At 47.5% G+C, this 23276-nt stretch overlaps 1 protein-coding gene across 1 annotated transcript in view; it reads right to left on the bottom strand.

Annotated features, from left to right (window-relative positions):
- Window positions 1–21059: 21059 nt before the first annotated feature.
- RNF8 (ring finger protein 8) overlaps window positions 21060–23276 on the bottom strand; it is a 77431-nt gene continuing 75214 nt past the window's right edge. The window contains exon 13 of the mRNA XM_075595110.1: window positions 21060–21765. Within this exon, the coding sequence (XP_075451225.1) occupies window positions 21623–21765 (143 nt within the window). The 3' untranslated portion in view covers window positions 21060–21622. The remainder of the gene's footprint in view (window positions 21766–23276) is intronic.

Here is a 23276-nt window from a genome sequence, read left to right as displayed (position 1 = left end):
TACAATGCATCTGATCTCAGACGCGCTATTAAAGAGGGTTGGGGTTCCTTACAATGCATCTGATCTCAGATGCGCTATTAGAGAGGGTTGGGTTTCCTTACAATGCATCTGATCTCAGACGCGCTATTAGAGAGGGTTGGGGTTCCTTACAATGCATCTGATCTCAGATGCGCTATTAGAGAGGGTTGGGGTTCCTTACAATGCATCTGATCTCAGACGCGCTATTAGAGAGGGTTGGGGTTCCTTACAATGCGTCTGATCTCAGACGCGCTATTAGAGAGGGTTGGGGTTCCATACAATGCATCTGATCTGATCTGTATTTTTAATTATCTTGTGAGTTTTTAGGGGGTACTTTGAAGGAGGGGTGAATTCTTTTTTTACCACCTTCATGATGATGTAGTTAGATTTATGCATGTTCCGTCCTTGTCATATGACCAACTAGGGAAGAGGAAGGTGGGGACACTTTTATCTCAGCCGAAGTGTCCAATCAGACCCACTGACTCCAAGCCCTTTAGATTTTTTAATAATTTATGGCAAGATCTGGCTGTGAGAAGTGATGTCCCACTGGAGCACAATATCTTCCTTCTTCCTGGTGTGTTATTGTGCGTTTGTGGAGGTTCATTCTGGTTGGAAGTCTTTGGCTGGTTTCCCCAATGTAGCATCCTTGGTCACATTTGTTGCATTGAATCATATACACCACGTTCCTGGATGGGCAAACGTATGATCCTTTGACATTGAATGTTCTATGTTTGTAACTGGCTGTGGGATCTTTGCATATATATTTGCAGAGTTTGCAGTGTGTGATGTTACATGGTCTTGTGTCATTAACATCTGTAACGGTTACATACGCCTATAATATATAGTATCTCTAACTGTGCATGCAATGTCTTGTATATAACCCTGCTCACTTCTGTAACTATGTATTGTAACCATGTATTATTTGTCATCTTAACTCTATGCCCAGGACATACTTGAAAACGAGAGGTAACTCTCAATGTATTACTTCCTGGTAAAACATTTTTATAAATAATTTAATTAATTAACAGCGTCCTTCAGTTCGTTATGAATTGTTCTGCTGACTAACTTCAGTCTGAGGTTTGGCGGTTGCCGGAATACCAGGATGGGAGGTTTGGGGAAGATGTCTTGTAATGTCACATCCTCTGTCAGCATGAGTTACAGACCTTTGATTATTTTTTGCATTCCTTTTAGGGCAGGGCTGTATGTGGCCACTAGTGGTATGCGTGCAGTGGTTTCTTTGTATATTGGAGTAGGGGTTCTCGTGGCGTTTTTAGTGCAGTTGTGATTGTTCTGGTATTAGCCTTTGGCTTGTATCCCTTCTGTGTGAATGATTCAGTCAGGGCTGTGAGGTGTCTGTTCCTCTCTTTGATGTCAGAGCGTATGCGGTGATATCTCATAGCCTGGCTGTGTATGATGGCTCGTTTTGTATGAGTGGGATGGAAGCTGGAGTTATGGAGGTAACTGCACCTGTCTGTGGGTTTCTTGTATACAGATGTGTGTAGTTTGCCATTCTTCAGTGTTACTGTTGTAGCCAGAAAGTTCACTAGGTTTGCCGAATAATCCATTTTGAGCTTAAATGATGGGTGGAATAAATGCAAGGACTTCTAAAATTGTTTCAAATGTTCTAGATAATTGAAACTCGTTAAATTACATGGATCGAAAACTTACTGTGTCATAATGACATCATTAAAATAGCAATAACGTGCAAAGTCCCTGTTCTCGTACTTATTTATACATTCAAAATGTTTTCTTTCTTCAGGTTAAACATGCTTGGAATAAAATGTTTGGGGTGTGGCTGGCCTTTACAGTGGCATTCACTTCAAGCTGACGAGGAGCTAGTTTCTGCACCCGTGGGTGCCAGAGAGGCCTGAGGGTGCCAGAGAGGCCTGCAGGACAATGCAGCCAAGGGCTAAATAACCAGCATTCCCCAAATTCTGGAACGTGTGTCACTTGTCAGTGGGGGATTTATATGAGAAATTAAAAGGGAATAAAAATAAAAGCAAGGTTTGTGAGTTGCCGTGGGCCCTAAAACATGTCAGCCAAGTGATAGCTGCATACGTGACTGAGACAATTAAAAAATAAATAGGATTTTGTATCAAGTGGGACTGTTTCTATAAAGGTGCGCTCCCACTGATGATCTGGTCACAGCTGGTTTTGGCATGTAAATCTTGATGATTAATGCTCTTAAAAAGCATCTGTATTGGAAACGCCCAACACAGGGTTGCACAGTGCGAGCCGGAAAGGTACTACGAGATGCCAGAAGATGTGGAATAAGGGTCAACCCACTACCCACCCCCCTACCCCACCTATGCTCCCCCACTGTGTCACCCCCCCCACATGTGTCTTCCCTAGTGTGCCACCCCCTCCCCTCCCCCCCCCGAGTCTACGTTCAATTTGTATCAGTATGAGTCAGTACATGTGGCAGATTCAGCTAATAAGGGTCAAAATATGTCTTCACACTGCTGTATGCTTGAAAAATGAAGAAAATAAAAAGTTGAATTAAAAAAAATGCATCTGTATTTTTAATTATCTTGGGAGTTTTTAGAGGGTACTTTGAAGTGTCCAATCAGTTCCACTGACTTCAAGCCATTTAGATTTTTTAATCATTTATGGCAAGATCTGGCTGTGAGAAGTGATGTCCCACTAGAGCGCAATATCTTCCTTCTTTCTGGTGTGTTATTGTGCGTTTGTGGAGGTTCATTCTGGTTGGAAGTCTTTGGCTGGTTTCCCCAATGTAGCATCCTTGGTCACATTTGTTGCATTGAATCATATACACCACGTTCCTGGATGTGCAAACGTATGATCCTTTGACATTGAATGTTCTATGTTTGTGACTGGCTGTGGGGTCTTGTTATACATGTCTACAGAGTTTGCAGTGTGTGGTGTTACATGGTCTTTGGCCATTAACAGCGTCCTTCAGTTCATTATTACGTTTTCTGTTAACTACGTTTGGTTCTGAGGTTTGGCGGTTGCCGGAATACCAGGATGGGAGGTTTGGGGAAGATGTTTAATGTTTCATCCTCTGTCAGTATGAGTTGCAGATCTTTGATTATTTTTCGCATTCCCCCTAGGGCCGGGCTGTATGTGGCCACTAGTGGTATGCGTGTGGTGGTTTCTTTGTATATTGGAGTAGGTGTTCTCGTGGGCCTTTTAGTGCAGTTGTGATTGTTCTGGTAATAGTCTTTGGCTTGTATCCCTTCTGTGTGAAGGATTCAGGACTGTGAGGTGTACGTTCCTGTCTTTAGTATCAGAGCGTATGCGGTGGTATCTTACAGCTTGGCTGTGTGTGATGGCTCGTTTTGTATGAGTGGGATTTAAGCTGGAGTTGGGGAGGTAACTGCATCTGTCTGTGGGTTTCTTGTATACAGATGTGTGTAGTTTGCCATTCTTCAGTGTTACTGTTGTAGCCAGAAAGTTCACTAGGTTTGCCGAATAATCCATTTTGAGCTTAATTGATGGGTGGAATAAATGCAAGGACTCCTAAAATTGTTTCAAATGTTCTAGATAATTGAAACTCATTAAATTACATGGACCGAAAACTTACTGTGTCAACAAGAGAGGACTGAGGGTACTAGGGAGGGCTGAGGGTACCAGAGAGGGCTGAGGGTACCAGAGAGGGCTGAGGGTACCAGAGAGGCCTGCAGGACAATGCAGCCAAGGGCTAAATAACCAGCATTCCCCAAATTCTGGAACACTTGTCAGTGGGGGATTTATATGAGAAATTAAAAGGGAATAAAAATAAAAGCAAGGTTTGTGAGTTGCCGTGAGCCATAAAACGTATCAGCCAAGTGATAGCTGCATACGTGACTGAGACAACAAATATAAAGGACTTTTTGTAACAAGTGGGACTGTTTCTATAAAGGTGCGCTCTCACGGACGATCTGGTCATAGCTGGTTCGACAGGTAAATCTTGATGATTAATGCCCTGTAAAAAAAATTTTTTTTTTAAAAAGCAGACATATCTGTATTTTTTATTATCTTGGTGAATTGTTATTTTTTCCGCCTTCATGATGATGACGTAGTTAGATTTATGCCTGTTCCCTGCTTGTCATATGACCAACTAGGGAAGAGGAAGGTGGGGACACTTAGGGAATTATCCTACCTCAGCCGATCCGACCCATTGTCTTCAAGCCCTTTAACCTGTTAGGAAAGGGTTAAAAGGCACCAAGCAAAACAAATGGGAGAAGATCAGGACCTAACATGACCTTCAAGTCTCAATGTACAAGACCACTTTCTGCCATGAGCCCAATCCCGGCCACAAGCCCTCCGTGGTCCAACGTGGCACTGAATGTGTATCCTGCACTGATTTACTGACACAGCCTCCGGACGGAGCGGTCTCCGGGGCTTATAATCAGTCACAGACGCGGTTACACCGGTTTATCTGGGCTACATAAGCAATAACAAAGGGCCCACATGAAAGGATTTTCTCAGGGAAGCTGAAGGCCCTCTCCCCAAATCCTTTAATACACACAGAGGCCTCTTGTGAACCTACAGGTATATGCACCACACCTGGTAACACATAGGTTCCCACACACACACACACACACACACACTATATCTGTGCTTGGGGTAGAGGGAATACCCGTTACATAAAAATCTATAAGAACAGACATCGAATTCACAATATATATTTATACGCCTTTATTATAACCCCATCAGTACAATGGGGGGCGGGGGCAGAGCAGAGTGGTAATGCCCCCGCCGGCACTGGAGAGGTTAATCCGCTTCATGCAAACACCGTTTCATTGTATGTTATGTGGCATAGCGATTCCTTGTCCCAGAAGCTTACTGTCCTCCCAGGATCCCCTTACTCCTGTAGTGTACATGTAGCCCTCGTGCTGTTTAAATTCGCAACAAACGTGAGCCAGAGTGCGCACCGCGCGTCTCTGCGCAGGCGACAGACCGAAAGATGCAGTGATTACTGTACCAGGCGAGTCAGACAATATACATTGGCCGGCGTGCGGCCGCGCTGCGGAATACGCCACGATTTATTCTTCATACGAACATATCGCTGTACATCAAGGGTCGGCAACTTCAGTCCTCAAGGGCCACCAACAGGTCAGGTTTTAAGGATATCCCTGCTTCAGCACAGGTGGCTCAATCAGTGGCTCGGTCAAAGACTGGGCCACCTGTGCTGAAACAAGGACTGATTGAGGCACCTGTACTGAAGCAAGGACTGAGTAAGCCACCTGTGCTGAAGCAAGGTGAGTGAGAAGCCACTTGTGCTGAAGGAAGGACTGATTGAGCTAACTGTGCTGAAGCAGGGATATTTTGAAAATCTAACCTGTTGGTGGTGTCACGGGAGACCAAGACTTATACACAAATTAATACCGGATTCTGCCCTGAGCACACAAGTTGGGTAAAATAAATTGTAATTAATTTCTTTTCAGACAGACAAACAAATCTTCACCATATACACCCAATAAAACACTTACTGGGATGGGGAAATGAAAACAAATGTCCTTGGAACGAAACAAAGTCTCTGGGCACCCCGGCACCCCGGCACGCTTGCGAGTGGGTGCGCAAAAGGATCCATGTAGCAGTTCCTGGCTATGGGGTGCAAGTTTGTTCAGTCCTTACAGGGTTCGTTCGGGACAACTTAGCTCTAACGAATTCCAGAAGAGGGGGATGATCCTTGGTTATGATATTATTAACCCCTCACAATCCAGAACCGCTGACACTGGAACTTGGTCAAATTGTTGTTACATCAGATGAATCTGACTGGGACTGGGCTGCAGGCATTTTTATAGGGTTAAGAGTCCTATACCTAACATATGCACCCAATCCCGCCCGTGGGAATATTTTCCCCACCTATCACCGACTTGTCAGTACTTCGCAGAGAGGGCAGGAGCTGCCTCCCGGTTTGCACGGAGCATGTGTCAACTTCACACCTGAGCTCCTTAGCATACCAGGGTCAGCCCCTTACCTGGCGACACTGAGTCTGGGGTTTGGCCACCAAGTGTGAAGTACCCATACTTTACACCGGTATCTGGCACTCACAGTATCCCGGCCCTCCTAACACCTAGGATTGCTGAGGCATTTCAACTACGGACTTCTCATAGACATTGGGGCACCCTCTATTCAGGGGCCCTTTTGAAGTACGGAATTGAAAGAGCCCTCAGTTCAGTCACCCTTAGCATATTTGCATGGCAAAGGATTTTTCCCGGGCTTGCAAAAAAAAAGTTTTCCTGCCTTCACATTTAAAACCAACACTATAACACAGTTTATTAAAATAAGATATTCTGCTTGTGCCACTACTATAAAATTTTATGTGTGTATGGTTTCTTTATCCCTTACTGCACTCCAAAAATTAGAGTGTTAGCTTATTCTGTTCGCAAGTTAGCTTATTGCACGGGCTATGATGTGGTTTTGCGGTTTAACCGAATTCTCACGTCAATTGACTTTCTGTCACGGGAGACTCCTGTGGCGGGTAGGATCTCGGTGGCCGGAACAGCACGAGCGTAGTAGGGGTCACAAGCAGGGGTCCGAGGCAGGCGGCAGGTAGCGAAGTCAGGTAACAAGCAGGGGTCAGAGGCAGGTGGCAGGTAGCGAAGTCAGGAAACAAGCAGAGGTCCGAGGCAGGCGGCAGGTAGCGAAGTCAGGTAACAAGCAGAGGTCGGCAATGAGGGGACTGGAACAGGACAGGGGAGCAAGGACAGGTCTGGGGAAAGGGACTGAGAACAGGAACAAACAGGGACAAGCCAGATTACCAGCAAGGGCTTTTACTGTGAACAGACTTCTATAATACAGGTACAGGTACAGAAAACAGATCAGGATCAGAAGCATGTGCATAAGGAGTCTGACTTCAAGCAAAGGCAAAAACAACAGACAGGAAGCAAGCTATAAAGGACAGAGACAGGAGCAACAAAAAGACAGACAGACAGAGGAACCCAGAGCCAACAGAAGGCAGCAGCACACCCAGTGGACAAGGAAGCTATGGCTAGGCAGGAGGTCTAGGCGATCCTGACATTACTCCCCCCTCTCAAGAGCATTCTCCGGACGATCCTCCAGGCTCTTCCCAGATGCCTTGATGAAAAGTGGACTCAAGGTGACCCACCTCTGGTGGTTTGTCAGCGGGCAGAGAGTACTCCACAGGTACAGACTGAAAAAGTCCATCAGAAAACCGACAGAGGAATTCAATTCTCTCTCGGGAACAGTTGAATGTCAGGATGCATCAACCCAAATGCCAGAGAATCTGTGAGCAGTAAGCTTGACTTTGCAGAGTAGGTCACAGGCTCAGCAGAGGACGCATCAGATATTCATAGATAAACGGAAGAACGTGCGCTTGTCTTCACAGCAGGAGCAGAGGAGCCAGTAGATCCTCCTGACAACCCTCCAGGTTTAGCAAGGTGTCCCTGATGGAAGGCCGACTCACGATGGCCTTCGGACAACACTCCATGTTTTGCAGGAACATAGGGATCAGCAACAACTCTGGACAACCCTCCAGGCTCTTCAGGGAAATCTTGATGGAAGGCCAACTTAATGTGTACGTCAAGTGCTGATGGGAAATCTGTGAGAGGTGCATTTATCCTCATCGCAAGAGCGTTGGCATCAGCATCAAGAATATTAGGCATAGCAAGGAACTTCACCAGGGATCCGTCTAACGTCATAGTAGGGGCATCGGGAACAGATACATCAGGCTCTTCACATGCGGCAGAGGGGACATATTCACTTTCCGTGGTCTCTTTTTGCGACTGCCGTTTCGTGGCATCACCCAATGAAAAACCAGCTATTTGAGTTTTCAGCTCTTCCTCCAGCGAGGCTCTGGTTATGCTCAGTGTGGCCTTCAGCTCTTCATGCTGTTCTTTGGGGACACACTGGGTACTCAAATAATCTTGCAGCATCTTTATTTTGTAGGCAGTCTGGAAACTTTCTTCCTGCAGAACTCGCTGCTTTTCTTCAGCATTCACCCATTTCTCCTTGGTGTCCTGCAGATGTGTACGCAGTTCTCGCAGCTGACTCTGCAGCATATTTTCTGCTTGTGTGCGCCGCTCCAGGGAGACACATTCTTCTTGCAGCACTCTCTCTGCATTCTGCAGTGCTGTCTGCACATCTACCTTTTCCTGGGCCAACTGTTTCTTCTCCTCTCCTAATTTATGGAGTTTCTTATCTCCTTCACTGACTTGGACATAGAGATTCTTGCACTCTTGTGTTACAGTTTCAAAACTGATATTTAACCCTTCGAAGATTTCTCTCAATGAACCTAGTTCTGTGTTGAAGTGGCAACTCTTCTCCTTAGAGGCTTCCAGCTCTGTAGTAAGCCTGTGAACCTCTTTCTGAGATGCTTCCAGTGCTGCGTCAACTTGAGCCATGAAAGTCTGGTACTGGGCAGAATCAGCGTAGGCCTTCTCCAGCTTACTTGACAAGATCAACCTGTCATTCTCCAACTGATATTTTTCTTTTTCCCAGTCACCCTCTGCTTTTTCCAGCGCTAATTGCATCCTTGACTTTTCTTCTATCAATAGTCTCTTCTCCTCTTCTGATTCATGGAGTCTTTTATCTCCTTCACTGGCTTAGACAGAGAAGTTCTTACTCATTTGGTTTATAATTTCAAACCTACTATTTAACTCTTCGGAGGCGTCTCTCATAGAACGTATCTCTGTTTTCAAGTAGCATCTCTCCTCCCGAACGACTTCCATCTCTTTTTTGAAGTAGCAAACCTCCTCCTGGGAGACTTTAAGCTCTCTATTAAGCCTGTCAATTTCCTTCATAGAGATTTCCAGGAATTCGTTACTTTTAGAAGCGAGGCGCCGATTCTCAGCAGCATCAGTATATGCCTTCTCCAGCTCAGCTGAAATGCCATCCAGGTCACTCTTCAACTGCTCTTTTTCTTTCTCCTGGAGAACACACTTAGCAATTGCTGAGGATAGACAGTTTTGTAGTGCAGAATTAGCTTCTTGCTCCTTATCTAAACGTCCATACAGACAATCAATCGCTTTCTGTGCAGCTTGAAGCGTCTGAGTAGGAGCATCTTTCTTCTCTTCCACTATTCTTGGGATACGTCTGTGAGTTGCCTTAAGCTGCAGCATATCTCTTTCATCAAATGCAGACTCTGAGGTTACATTTTCATTATTAATTCCTTCTGCAACTTCCACAGTAATGCCTCCCTTCTTTTTCTTCTTCTTCTTTGCTTTGAGAAGTTCTGAAGAATCAGTGGTACTGTGTTCACATTTACTGCTCAAGACTGTTTGAGTGGGAGCCATAATTAAACCACACTTCCCAAGAAACCAGTAAAGAGGAAATGTGTTTTTAAAACAGAAGCATTAGAATGAACAACAGGAATATTAGACACAGAGAGACACAAGATAGGAGAGCTGACCCTTTGAGACTTTAGTATCAGTCACAGAGATTTATAAATGCAAGGAAAAAACATAGACAGAGAAACCTGTAGTTATATCTGAATCTTTAGGCATCAGGTGTAGGGATATCATATAGACAGAGAGAACCTGCAGTTACATCTGAATCTTTAGGCATCAGGCGTAGGGATATCATAGACAGCAGGAAACTAATACAGAGAAAACTTGTAGTTAGATCTGAAACTTTTGACATCGGACATAGGAATATCAGACAGAGAACCCTGCAGTCAAATCTGAAACCTTTGATATCAGGCGTAGGGATATCATATGTTGCAGAGAAACAAACTTTAGGGGAACTTGCAGGTAAACCTGAAACCTTAGAACCAATCAACTGAAAAACTACAGATTGCAGTGATTTTTCCTGCATGCAGTAACAAAATAATGGAAGCACTCTTGTCTTTTGAAATGGGAACCCTGTGAACAGCAGTGGTCCAACCAGGGATGCAGAGACAAGCCTTATCCAGGAAATGAAAAGTCAGAGTCTAAAAAGGTGGCAACAGGTACTGCAAGGGTTAACCCAGGCACTGCACAAAAACGAAAAATCTCAAAGAAAGCTGTAATAGTCTCTGCAGCAACAGTTCTAGTCTCAGAAAAAATGTTTTTTCGTTATGAACGCAATAATTCTTGCAGAACACTTAACAGCAACAAAAAAAAAACCTTTCAAAATCCCAACTTGGATTTTCAAAAAAGAAACGAAAGTACTTATCTTCAACCATGCGGATGTGGTCTGCTGCAGCAGGCAGGAAAGGGTGCAGGCAGAAAAAGAATCTGTTCCAGTGAGATCCAGAAGTGGCCTTTGCTTTCTGTCACGGGAGACTCCTGTGACGGGTAGGATCTCGGTAGCCGGAACAGCACAAGCGTAGTAGGGGTCACAAGCAGGGGTCCGAGGCAGGCGGCAGGTAGCGAAGTCAGGTACAAGCAGAGGTCCAAGGCAGGCGGCAGGTAGCGAAGTCAGGAAACAAGCAGAGGTCCGAGGCAGGCGGCAGGTAGCGAAGTCATGTAACAAGCAGAGGTCGGCAACGAGGAGACTGGAACAGGACAGGGGAGCAAGGACAGGTCTGGGGGCATGGACTGAGAACAGGAACAAACAGGGACAAGCCAGATTACCAGCAAGGGCTTTTACTGTGAACAGACTTCTATAATACGGGTACAGGTACAGAAAACAGATCAGGATCAGAAGCATGTGCATAAGGAGTCTGACTTCAAGCAAAGGCAAAAACAACAGACAGGAAGCAAGCTATAAAGGACAGAGACAGGAGCAACAAAAAGACAGACAGACAGAGGAACCCAGAGCCAACAGAAGGCAGCAGCACACCCAGTGGACAAGGAAGCTATGGCTAGGCAGGAGGTCTAGGTGATCCTGACACTTTCTCTCTTTCAAGTTATGAAGCTAATAAGGTAGCGGATACATTTTGACAGAAACCACTTCAGCTAGACCGCAAACCACTTACTCAATTAACTTTGCAGTTGCGAGGTCGAAAGCTTAGAAAGTGATCCCTATACTTTCAACGCGGCCACCCATACATAGCCACGGGTCTTCAATCAGCGCTTGGTTTAGCGCTCACAGCTCCCTCTTGTGTCTCAAAACCAACTGGCACAGTTTGTATACATTCCTATTACTGCAGCTAGGGAATGGACTGCAAAATAGGGAAAAGAAAGATGGTATAGGGGAAAACATATCTGTGTGGTGCACATACAGTTAACCCCTTCAGTCCCAATGCAATTTAGGGTTAATCAGCCGGGTATAATGCCTTTATTAATGGCCTGATTAACCCCTCTATCGCCACAGGTGGCCCTAGAGAACTGGAGTTGCCCCCAACCACCCACCAGTACTTGAACACTGCTAGACAAATGTTCTGGAAGTATGCGACTAGGATGGGTGTTGTAATTTCACAAAGAAGAATTAAAAAAAAAAACAATCCACCCACATGGGGCACACCTGTTGAAAACCAGTTAGAGTCACCAGTTAGAGTGGCGCGCGGTATGAATAGGCCTTGCCAAACAAAATACAGCACACAAAACTGCTCCTGTACAAGCAGTAATTAGATTGCAGAGACGTCTCCAATTAGCTAAAATGTAAATAGGAAGACACACCGTGGTCATTGTTAGACAACATCATAATGCATAACGCCAACTCCCTCACACATTACCTGTTCTCACAGCTCTACCTGCGCACACTCAACTTACTGCTTCCCCAACACCAACTCCCTCACACATTACCTGTTCTCACAGCTCTACCTGCGCACACTCCCACTTACTGCTTCCCCAATGCCAACTCCCTCACACATTACCTGCTCTCACAGCTCTACCTCCGCACACTCCCACTTACTGCTTCCCCAAAACCAACTCCCTCACACATTATCTGCACTCACAGCTCTACCTCCGCACACTCCCACTTACTGCTTCCCCAACGCCAACTCCTCACAGATTACCTGCTCTCACAGCTCTACCTCCGCACACTCCCACTTACTGCTTCCCCAACTCCCTCACACATTACCTGCTCTCACAGCTCTACCTCCACACACTCCCACTTACTGCTTCCCCCACTCCCTCACACATTACCTGCTCTCACAGCTCTACCTCTGCACACTCCCACTTACTGCTTCCCCAACTCCCTCACACATTACCTGCTCTCACAGCTCTACCTCCGCACACTCCCACTTACTGCTTCGCCAACTCCAACTCCCTCACACATTACCTGCTCTCACAGCTCTACATCCGCACACTCCCACTTACTGCTTCCCCCACTCCCTCACACATTACCTGCTCTCACAGCTCTACCTGCGCACACTTCCACTTACTGCTTCCCCAACTCCCTTACACATTACCTGCTCTCACAGCTCTACCTCCGCACACTCCCACTTACTGCTTCCCCCACTCCCTCACACATTACCTGCTCTCACAGCTCTACCTCTGCACACTCCCACTTACTGCTTCCCCAACACCCTCACACATTACCTGCTCTCACAGCTCTACCTCCGCACACTCCCACTTACTGCGTCCCCAACTCCCTCACACATTACCTGCTCTCACAGCTATACCTCCGCACACTCCCACTTACTGCTTCCCCCACTCCCTCACACATTACCTGCTCTCACAGCTCTACCTCTGCACACTCCCACTTACTGCTTCCCCAACTCCCTCACACATTGAGTGAAAAGGGAAAAGTGCGCAACTAATGTTAAATTAAGTGACGTGATGAGTGATCAAGTAAATTACGTGACCTTGAACAAAGCGTCTGCAGCTGCGATGGAGGGGGGACTCAGGGACCCCCTGTAACTAGCAGAAAAAAAACAGAAAAGACACAGCGCACAACGCTCATAGTGTGATAAAAGTTATAATGACATAAATTATAAAAAGGTGAGTATTATGCGTACTTCAACAAATTGTTAAACAAACAGTTTCGGGATAATGTTACCCAAACGCAACAGGAAACCGGAACAGATGTCCTCGCATGGATATGGACACTGGTGCCTCTGGTACACAGTCCTGTTGGGGTAGGTAGGAAGCCTTTGAAAGTTCTACTCCCACGACACGAGTTAAACGTGTGCTGCTGACCCATACAATGCTAATAGTAAAGCGGAGCTCCACGCCAGCTGGATTCTCTCTCTCCCCTCCGTGCAAAACACTTCCGGGTTGGTGACGTCACCGCGGGGAAAATCGCCGATTTTGGCACCGTTTTCGCTGGGGCTGCTCGCGTGATGGGGTAGTTGTTAAAGATCAACCTCTTGACAGCTTTTCCAACGCGTTTTGAAACCCGTAGGTTTCTTCATCAGGGAATAAAGTTGAGTGGTATTGGAGGGATTATAAATACCCCGCGATCGTACCTCATTGGCTAAGCCTGCTACTCTCACAACCAATAGAAAAGTAGTATGGGAGGGGTAAAGTCCCGGTAGCGCGCGTCACTGGTTGTCAATAGCAACATAACAAGAATAAAATAAACTTTAATGACAATCAGATAAAAATAACAATACAAACGCGATTGATGATACTAAAACAAAGAAAAAAATATTAGGCATTGGGAGAAGACATAACACAGGAGTGTATCAATACCTGACACACTGGGATGACTATCCTTTTACCCAATGAATTAAGGTTTTGTGTGGAAAGATTCCTATAGGTGGCTTACCTGCTATATACCAACATCCCACATGCGGAAGGTCTAAATGCCGTTAATTCTTTTTTACAGGCTGATGTTAACCTACACCCCCTAAACAGTAAATTTGTTTTAGACTCAATCAACTACATCTTGAAACATAATTATTTCATGTTCCTTGATGAATTTTTCTTGCAGGTTTGCGGAACTGCGATGGGCACTAGATTTGCCCCCAGTTTCGCAAACCTGTATATGGGAAGATGGGAAGATGACTTTATTTACAATAACAACCCTTTTAAAGCAAACATCATAGTGTGGCGCCGGTTCATAGATGATATTCTATGCATATGGGACGGCGACCAGTGCTCAATTGGCCATTTTTTGCAGTATATAAATAAAAATGACAGAAATTTAACTTTTACATTTGTAGAGCACGAGAAAGAAATACACTTCTTGGATCTCAATCTTGCGGTATCTGTAGAGGGTAATGTGGTGACAAAAACACATTTCAAGGAGGTTGACTCAAACAACCTCCTTGTAGCCACAAGCAACCACAAAAGAACGTGGATAACAAACATTCCCGGTGGCCAATACTACAGATTAAAGAAAAACTGCAGCACAGAAGTAGACTTTGAAGAACAGGCCAAAAAATTGACCTCAAGATTTTTAGAGAGAGGTTATCGTCTAGAGAAACTCACTAAAGATTTGGAAAAAATAAGAAAATTAGAGAGAAAAACAATGCTGTTACCAAAAAATAAAATAAGCAAGAAACTTAGGGAGAATGACGGTAAATGCAATGTATCTTTTATCACAAACTTTAATTCAATGACGGGGCAAATTGAGAAAATTATAAAAAGACATTGGTCAATCCTCTCAAATGACTCGCTGCTGGGTGCTCACCTCTCGAAATTCCCAAAATTTATATACAGAAAAGCTACAAATCTAAAAAATACACTCTCCCCAAGTGATATCAAAATATCGGAATATCCTAGTGGGGATAGAAAATGGTTAAGCAATAAACCAGTTGGGAATTTCAAGTGTGGTAAGTGCTCAGCGTGCAAGCATTTGCACCCTGACAAGAAAACTTTTAGCTGCTCAAATGGAGAAATCCATGATTTTAAAGATTTTATGTATTGTAATACTGACCATGTAGTTTATTTATTAGAGTGTCCGTGTGGCCTATTTTATGTAGGACGTACTAAATGTCAATTAAAAGTGCGCATTCAAGAACACATGCGCATCATTAAAATAGGGTTCATGAAGCACAGCCTGTCGAAACACTATGTACAATGCCATAATAGCGACCCCTCCTCTCTACTATTTAAAGGTATTAAACATATACCAAAAAATAGGAGAGGGGGGGACAGAGTGAAAGAACTCTCTAGGCAGGAAACCTTCTGGATACACAAATTGAACACCTTGTATCCAGGGGGTTTAAATGAAGACATAGATATCTGGTCTCTGTACTGATGTCTCCGTTTATCCAATGTCCAAGACTTCTGTTTATTTTATTTATTAACTCATTTTAGACATTTTTCAATTTTAGACTTTGTCTCTATGTCCTTTTAGTTTAATATTGATGCTAGGTTCTCCTTTATTATAATATATAGGTTGCACAATTATCTTCAATGTTCTTAAGATTGATCGGCTTTGAGAATTTTTCGTGTTTCTTTTCCATATCATTGTAATTCATTGGGTAAAAGGATAGTCATCCCAGTGTGTCAGGTATTGATACACTCCTGTGTTATGTCTTCTCCCAATGTCTAATATTTTTTTCTTTGTTTTAGTATCATCAATCGCGTTTGTATTGTTATTTTTATCTGATTGTCATTAAAGTTTATTTAATTCTTGTTATGTTGCTATTGACAACCAGTGACGCGCGCTACCGGGACTTTACCCCTCCCATACTACTTTTCTATTGGTTGTGAGAGTAGCAGGCTTAGCCAATGAGGTACGATCGCGGGGTATTTATAATCCCTCCAATACCACTCAACTTTATTCCCTGATGAAGAAACCTACGGGTTTCGAAACGCGTTGGAAAAGCTGTCAAGAGGTTGATCTTTAACAACTACCCCATCACGCGAGCAGCCCCAGCGAAAACGGCGCCAAAATCGGCGATTTTCCCCGCGGTGACGTCACCAACCCGGAAGTGTTTTGCACGGAGGGGAGAGAGAGAATCCAGCTGGCGTGGAGCTCCGCTTTGCTATTAGCATTGTATGGGACAGCAGCACACGTTTAACTCGTGTCGTGGGAGTAGAACTTTCAAAGGCTTCCTACCTACCCCAACAGGACTGTGTACCAGAGGCACCAGTGTCCATATCCATGCGAGGACATTTGTTCCGGTTTCCTGTGGCGTTTGGGTAACATTATCCCAAAACTGTTTGTTTAACACTTTGTTGAAGTACGCATAATACTCACCTTTTTATAATTTATGTCATTATAACTTTTATCACACTATGAGCGTTGTGCACTGTGTCTTTTCTGTTTTTTCCCTCACACATTACCTGCTCTCACAGCTCTACCTCCGCACACTCCCACTTACTGCTTCCCCACTCCCTCACACATTACCTGCTCTCACAGCTCTACCTCCGCACACTCCCACTTACTGCTTCCCCACTCCCTCACACATTACCTGCTCTCACAGCTCTACCTCCGCACACGCCCACTTACTGCTTCCCCAACACCAACTCCCTCACACATTACCTGCTCTCACAGCTCTACCTCCGCACACTCCCACTTACTGCTTCCCCAACTCCCTCACACATTACCTGCTCTCACAGCTCTACCTGCGCACACTTCCACTTACTGCTTCCCCACTCCCTCACACATTACCTGCTCTCACAGCTCTACCTCCGCACACGCCCACTTACTGCTTCCCCAACACCAACTCCCTCACACATTACCTGCTCTCACAGCTCTACCTCCGCACACTCCCACTTACTGCTTCCCCAACTCCCTCACACATTACCTGCTCTCACAGCTCTACCTCCGCACACTCCCACTTACTGCTTCCCCAACTCCCTCACACATTACCTGCTCTCACAGCTCTACCTGCGCACACTTCCACTTACTGCTTCCCCAACTCCCTCACACATTACCTGCTCTCACAGCTCTACCTGCGCACACTCCCACTTACTGCTTCCCCAACACCAACTCCCTCACAGATTACCACTACCAACGAGCGGGAGACTCAGGAGTCCTGTGAGCCAGCAGGTGCACCACACCACATTTACATGTAACTGGGGGCAGTTTCCACACATAAGGGCCCATATGAGATTGCGTAGGAGTCGAACCGTTAAATTTTTGGAGGCGCTGCTGAGATCATCACGACAGGCTTTTGCTAGGCTGATTAGGAAACAGGGAGTATATGCTACCAGTGATGTGCTGCAGGATGGAAGGAAGCCTAGGGGAAATCAGGAGTACAGGAGTACCAAGTTCACTCGCAAAGCACACCCTAGGGCCTGATATGGAGTAAGGTAGATCTGGAGACAGGGCTATAGCTGTTCTAATCACCTTGAGGCAGCTAGTCGTAGGATGCCTTAGGGGGTAACCTGGTTAACGCGGGTCAGGAACTCTAGGGAGGGTCTGCGCTAGGTGTAGCCAACAGTAGGTGACGCCCTAAGTACTGCATGGAGAAGCCAGAGTACTCTAGCCAGTAACCAGACTAGTAACCACAGAGCAGATACTGGAGGATAGTGAGTACAGCATACAGAGAGTTAGCCTAGCCTGAGGTAGTACATACATGAGTGAGACACACATGAGATACATGTAGAGGTGCACTGGCATACTTTATTGCATCAGAAATGGCGGCTGCCCAGCAGAGAGGAGCACCATGTGCGATCACAACAGAAGTGAAAAGATGGCATTCGCAAGTAATGATGTCCCGCGCGGTGCGGAGTCCAAGATGGCGGCTCGTGCCTGATGGAGAAAGCGCACGTGGAGTGTGTGCCACGGAGGTACCAGGGACAGAAATTACTTTCGCTAGTTTGCTAGGGAGCGGCGCGAAAGCTGTGGCCGCGCCGTTCTTGTCCTGCCTAGATTCCCGGGGTGCCACCCTGGAAGATAGCTGTGAGGACATTATGATCACTTGTGACAATAATGGAGTATCTGATTGCCAGACGGTGATCATTAAGCAAGTAACCCCTGCTGCTAATGTGGATTGCAGCGTGATCCAAAATGGCGGCTCCCGCTTCCCTGGGATACCGCGTGGGCTGTGTGCAAACAGTGATGTTGCAAGAAGTTGGCCAGGAGAGGGGCGAAAGAAAGAACCCCACCCTGATGGAGAAAGTGGCGCAAAAGCCGTGGCCACGCCCTCCTGGACTGTGATAGGCTCAGAGCCAATTCTGGGTCATGATGTGAAGTTATGGGACCCTCCTCTAATCTCCACCAGAGGGAGGGGTCCGTGCATCTGCCAATGGAAAACGGAGCTGACTGAGGGAGGAGCTGGATGTGCGCTTCCTGTCCCTCAGTTGCGAGGAGCTGGTGAACAAGAGAGACTGCTGTGCCGTGTGTCTCCCTTGCTAAACACCACTACCAATTGTGCCATGGACAATATCGAAGTACACCCCTACCAACTGCCAGGAGGCTTCCTGGTGGTGAAGGCGGGTGGAAGAGAGGTACTGGGGTGCCTGTGCATGCAGTGCCGGCTGCCGGGCAGAGAAGCCAGCACCACTGCGAGATGCCCCCAATGTGTCATCCATTACTTATGGGCCATGGAGCCATTTGTGCCTGGGCGTGCCGCGGAAGCGGGAGGAGATGCAGCCTTGCTGACGGCTGGAGCCTTGCCCCGAGTGGAGATAAGGCCGATCCCAGAGAATGGGGATCGCTGCTGATGATGGTACCTGAAAAGAATGGAGCTTGGGCCTGCAACCGCAGCGACAACCCGGAACCTCGCTGTCGGTCAGCTGCGGAGGTACCTTTACCGGCATCGGAGTCTGCCTCCTCGGACGACGAGCAGGGAAGTCCTATGTCGGTGGTGATGCGCCTACCGGCGGGCCACTGCAGCGGCGCTGAAAGCAAAGACAAGCGACTTACCGGTGATCCTGAGGAGCTGAGCCTCGACATCCCACGACAACCTGCGTTGGTGCTGCCGGAGCAGCGGACGAGTCCCACGGCCGTGGCGACTCCCAGCGTGTCGGGAGAAGAGGACCTCATCGCAAGCCAGCGGAGTGGTGAGATACCCTCTTACCTTCCACAGGCTCCGATGGAGGCGGCCGAGGAGAAAGGCCCGACCAAGGCCCAAACGGAGCTTATGAGCGACCGACTGCATCCGGCGCTGGACGTCAAACTGGAGGAAGAAGTTCCGGTGGGGGACCCCACCCAAGATGGCGGCTCATCCCGCGAGAACGATGATGTCACTTCCGGTGACCACTGCGGAGCCACCAAAAGCAACCGCCGCCGCCGATGTTCAGCACCAGCCTGTCCAAAGAAGATATGGACAGATACCGGGAGGCAGTGAAGAGTCGGGGAAGCCGGAAGACAGGTGAGCCTGATCTGCCCAACGTTGCCACGGGCCGCGGCATCGCCAAATTGCGGATCACAATCCCGCAGCGTAAGAACACTTCCCCCTTCCCTCTGCCCAAACCCCTGCCCCTGTCACGTCTTCCTCTGGGTCCGAGTCGAGCCAAGGGTGGTCTGGGGAGTCACGGGACACGTCGGAGGAACGGCCTGGGTCGGCCATGGACTGGGGTGAATGTTTTACTTCTGATGAGGGGTCGGGGAAGGAAATGATTCCTGCTATGACACCCCCGAAAATGAACCCCACTACATATACACATATCGTAAGGGGAAGGCCTAAACAATATGGGTCGGCCTCAAGGTCCACTAACACTTCAGGTGTTTCTTCTGGGGGAGATACTGAGGAGAGTGAGACTTGTCTGTAAAAGAGCAGTATGTGTAGCATAGCACCAAATGGTGGGCGCCCATGTTTGAGGGATATTCGGAGTGGTTAGACCGCACCCGGTTTGTACTAATGAGGGGAGATGTGGTTGACCACTGGTGGGATGTGGGCGACTACACAGAGAAGGAACGCCAGGAAGAGTTAGAAAGACGGTGGAATGAGATACAGGAGAGAATAGTTACCCCCAGGGGATCCTCTATCCTGTATGATGTTATTACCCCTGAAGAGCCCCTGTCTTGGGTCCTGCCAGGCAAAAAGAAACTGGTAAGAATCAGCCGGGCTGAAAGGGCCATAGTCGCGCGCTATAAGCAGTCGCATGGGCTAGAATATCCCTATGTTCCGGAACCCTTGATGCAGGAAATAGAGAAGAATAGAGATACCTGGCTGAGGGAAGCCGTGGAGTACTACATCAAGTCTAAATCTAGTTACTCAGAGCATAGAACAGTCTAGACTTTGTTATTTGATGAGGATTTGGAGTGTTGGGCGCAATATCTATATGCACAAGATGGAATATCGACCAGAAAATGGGCCCCTTAGATCTTACAGCATAACAGTGCTTGATGCTAACGGGAGGAAGGTAAAGAAGCCTGACCCCAGACATTATTACTGATGTTTAGATTCTCCTAGGGAGTAATCTATTAAGTATAATTCTGGTTGTAGTAATTATGTACAGTGTGGGAAGATGTATTCCTGTATTGATATTATTGTTTTTGTGTATTTTGCAGTTGCCATTTAAAGGAAGGTTCCGCAAATTTAGGTCCAAGCGGGGTCGTTGGATTCCAGCAGGGGGAGATTGTAGCCCTGTTTAATTTTGGGGTTACATGCCTCTCTCCTTTTGTGCAGTAATTCCTGTTGAGGGCAGGTTTGCCAGAAGTCATCATGGAGGTTTGCCCTCAACCCGTAATGTGCAGTGTGAAGCAAAGGAAGTGACAGCATGCTCTGTGCCCACTGACAGTGACACAGGGGTGGGTCTTTCTGGAGTTATATAATACGCATCACTTCCTAAAGTTAGGGATCTGTGTTAAGTCTGGGTCAAGTGTCTGGTGCAAGAGCTGTGAGTCTGTGCAGCTCAGTAGCCAGTAATTGTAGAGTGACAAGCTGACCCCACTGTGTCAGGGCTCTGGCACAGGTAGTGGCCCTCCCTTAGGGGAGAGGTGGCAGAGATACCTGTCTCTATTACAGAGTCAGGTCGTCATTTCCGGTCGTCATTTCCACTTCCGTCAGCGCCTCGATGGAAACAGCGGAGGATGAAACGATGCAACATCGTAACAAATACTTTATTTCACCGGCGAGTGGCGGTTTATTTTTTAACCTTTTACCTTCGGACCACGCCGCATTTTCCTTCCCAGAACTACCTTGCCCAAAATGTTGGGATTTTCACCGGTCGGCGCAGACGGTGACGCGCACGGAGGAGCTGTACGCTGCCGCCGATTACTTGTAGAAAGTCAAGGGAAGGATCTACAATGGGAGGCCAAGCCCAGTCGGCAAGGGCCACCAACAGGTAAGGTATTGGGGATATCCCTGCTTCAGCACAGGTGGCTCAATCAGTGGCTCAGTCTTCTCCTGTGCTGAAGCAGGGATATCCCTAACCCCTGACCTGTTGGTGGCCCTTGATGACTGGGCTTAGCCTCCCCTGCTGTATGGGGACCGCGCATCTTCTGCATGCAGCTAAGAAGGAACCATAAAAATATACAAAACAGGCGGATTTTTATCATCATCGCTGTAAAGAAAAAGAACTAAAACAAAAAAAGGCAAAAAAAAATACAAATAATCTAAATGTCGTTGCCGAAAGCGCCTGGTCGGTGACATTCGCAGTTCCCCTCCGGTGAAACTGGGGTTGCACCATGAGCCCCCTTTTTTTACCGCTGGCAAAGTAAAATCGGCCCCTCCTTGGAGAGGAGATGTCCCGGAGTCTGCCAAACGGTGCGCGAGACGGCGAAAATAAATAATAGCAGTGCCGAAAAACACAAATATATCTATCAACCACCTTCGCAAACAGTAGACAACGGTCACGCGGCTTCAGTCACAGGTTGGTTCTTTTTTTTTTTTTTTTTTACAGGTGTGGAAAACGTGAACCCCGCTTTGGAGCCGGATGGGGGTTACAGACTTGGGAGAGACGCCCCCCTCTTTACAAGGCTTTCCTAGAATGGGAAAATGGAAGTTGAGCCCCCCCTAACCCCTCCCCCCTGCTGTTCAGAAGAGAAAAAAAAGTTGTCGTCCTCGTCTTCGTCGGACTCGAGGTACCGCTCGCCGTCAAACTCCGGACAGCAGTCGCCGTTCCCCGTACTCCATCCCAAAATGGAAGCTGCCGCTGGGGATGAAGACGACCTCCAGGGGGAAGGAGATGCTGTCGCTGTCCGAGGTCACGGGGATCACTTCTTCTGCTTGACGCATGTCTACAGGGGTTAAAGGTGAAAAAAAAAAACACGGTTAGTGAACACAAGTATATCGATTTTCCCCGGCGCCGGGCTGCGTCAGAGCGAAGCGCTAAGATCGCGACTCACCCTGCACGCGGGAGGCCCCGATTATTCTTTTAATGCCTTAAAGAACTTACCTCTTGTGAGCTTTGAATGTGCAGGGATTTTATTGTGTTATAAATGTTTTTATGTTGCGGAGACGTCTGCGCTAGTGTTTGTTTCCCCCTCTCTCCCCTGAGATACCCGCATCCTAAAGACCACTCGCCACATCATTAACCACAGTGCCACGGATTGGTGATATGCTGGAGTCCACCACTGCATTGTGAGTAGAACTATTGGAGGTTAGCGCATTGTTTAGTGCACACGCATTTCCTGCAATACTGCGCTATGTAGTTTTTCTGTTTCTCCTCTCTCTTTGCACCCCCGCTCCTCTCTGTATCCCCCGCTCCACTCACTAACCCCCCCTCTCTGTACTCCGCTCCCCTCTGTAACCCCCCCTCCTCTTTATACTCCGCTCCCCTCTGTAACCCTCTCCCCTCTGTATCCCCCGCTCCGCTCAGTAACCCCCCCTCTCTGTATCCCCCCTCCCCTCTGTAATCCCCCTTCCCCTCTTTATACTACGCTCCCCTCTGTAACCCCCCCTCCCCTCTTTATACTCCGCTCCCCTCTGTAACCCCCCCTCTCCCCCCTGTAACCCCTCCTCTCAGTATCCCCCCGCTCTCCTCTGTAAGCTCCGCTCCCCTCTGTAAACCCCCCGCTCCCCTCTGTAACCCCTCCTCTCAGTATCCCCCCGCTCTCCTCTGTAAGCCCCGTTCCCCTCTGTAAACCCCCCGCTCCCCTCTGTAACCCCCCCTCTCCCCTCTGTTACCCCTCCTCTCAGTATCCCCTCGCTCTCCTCTGTAAGCCCCGCTCAACTCTGTAAACCCCCCGCTTTCCTCTGTAAACCCCGCTCCTCTCTGTAAACCCCCCCCCCCCGCTCCCCTCTGTAACACCCCCCCCGCTCCCCTCCGTAACCCCTCCCAGTAACCCCCCCGCTCCCCTCTGTAACCCCCACCGCTCCCCTCTGTAACCCCCACCGCTCCCCTCTGTAACCCCTCCCAGTAACCCCCCCCGCTCCTCTGTAACCCCCACCGCTCCCCTCTGTAACCCCCACCGCTCCCCTCTGTAACCCCTCCCAGTAACCCCCCCCCCCCCGCTCCTCTGTAACCCCTATTGTGAAATCCCCTCAAATAATGGTATTTTGAACCAACGGTTCTTTTGGCCCTAGATTTGGCAAGAAGGGAAGATCTATTCAAGGCTTGAACTTTGCACAGGGAATCCTCAATGCGTGTCAGGCTGTGTCCCCTATCTGATTTCCCTGGGATTGTATGAGAAAGTCGCTCTCTCTGGAGCAGTTTCTCCTAATGCGATGGAATTGTCCCATGGGACGTTATTTAACCGTTTGTTAGGAAGGTCGCTCCTGGCATGGACAGACTTCTTACCCGATACTG

This window comes from Ascaphus truei, chromosome 4 (assembly GCF_040206685.1).
Source record: "Ascaphus truei isolate aAscTru1 chromosome 4, aAscTru1.hap1, whole genome shotgun sequence".
In the NCBI taxonomy this organism is placed as follows: domain Eukaryota; kingdom Metazoa; phylum Chordata; class Amphibia; order Anura; family Ascaphidae; genus Ascaphus; species Ascaphus truei.
Note: the sequence above shows the minus strand (reverse complement) of the source record. Positions and strands in the feature narration are given on the sequence as shown.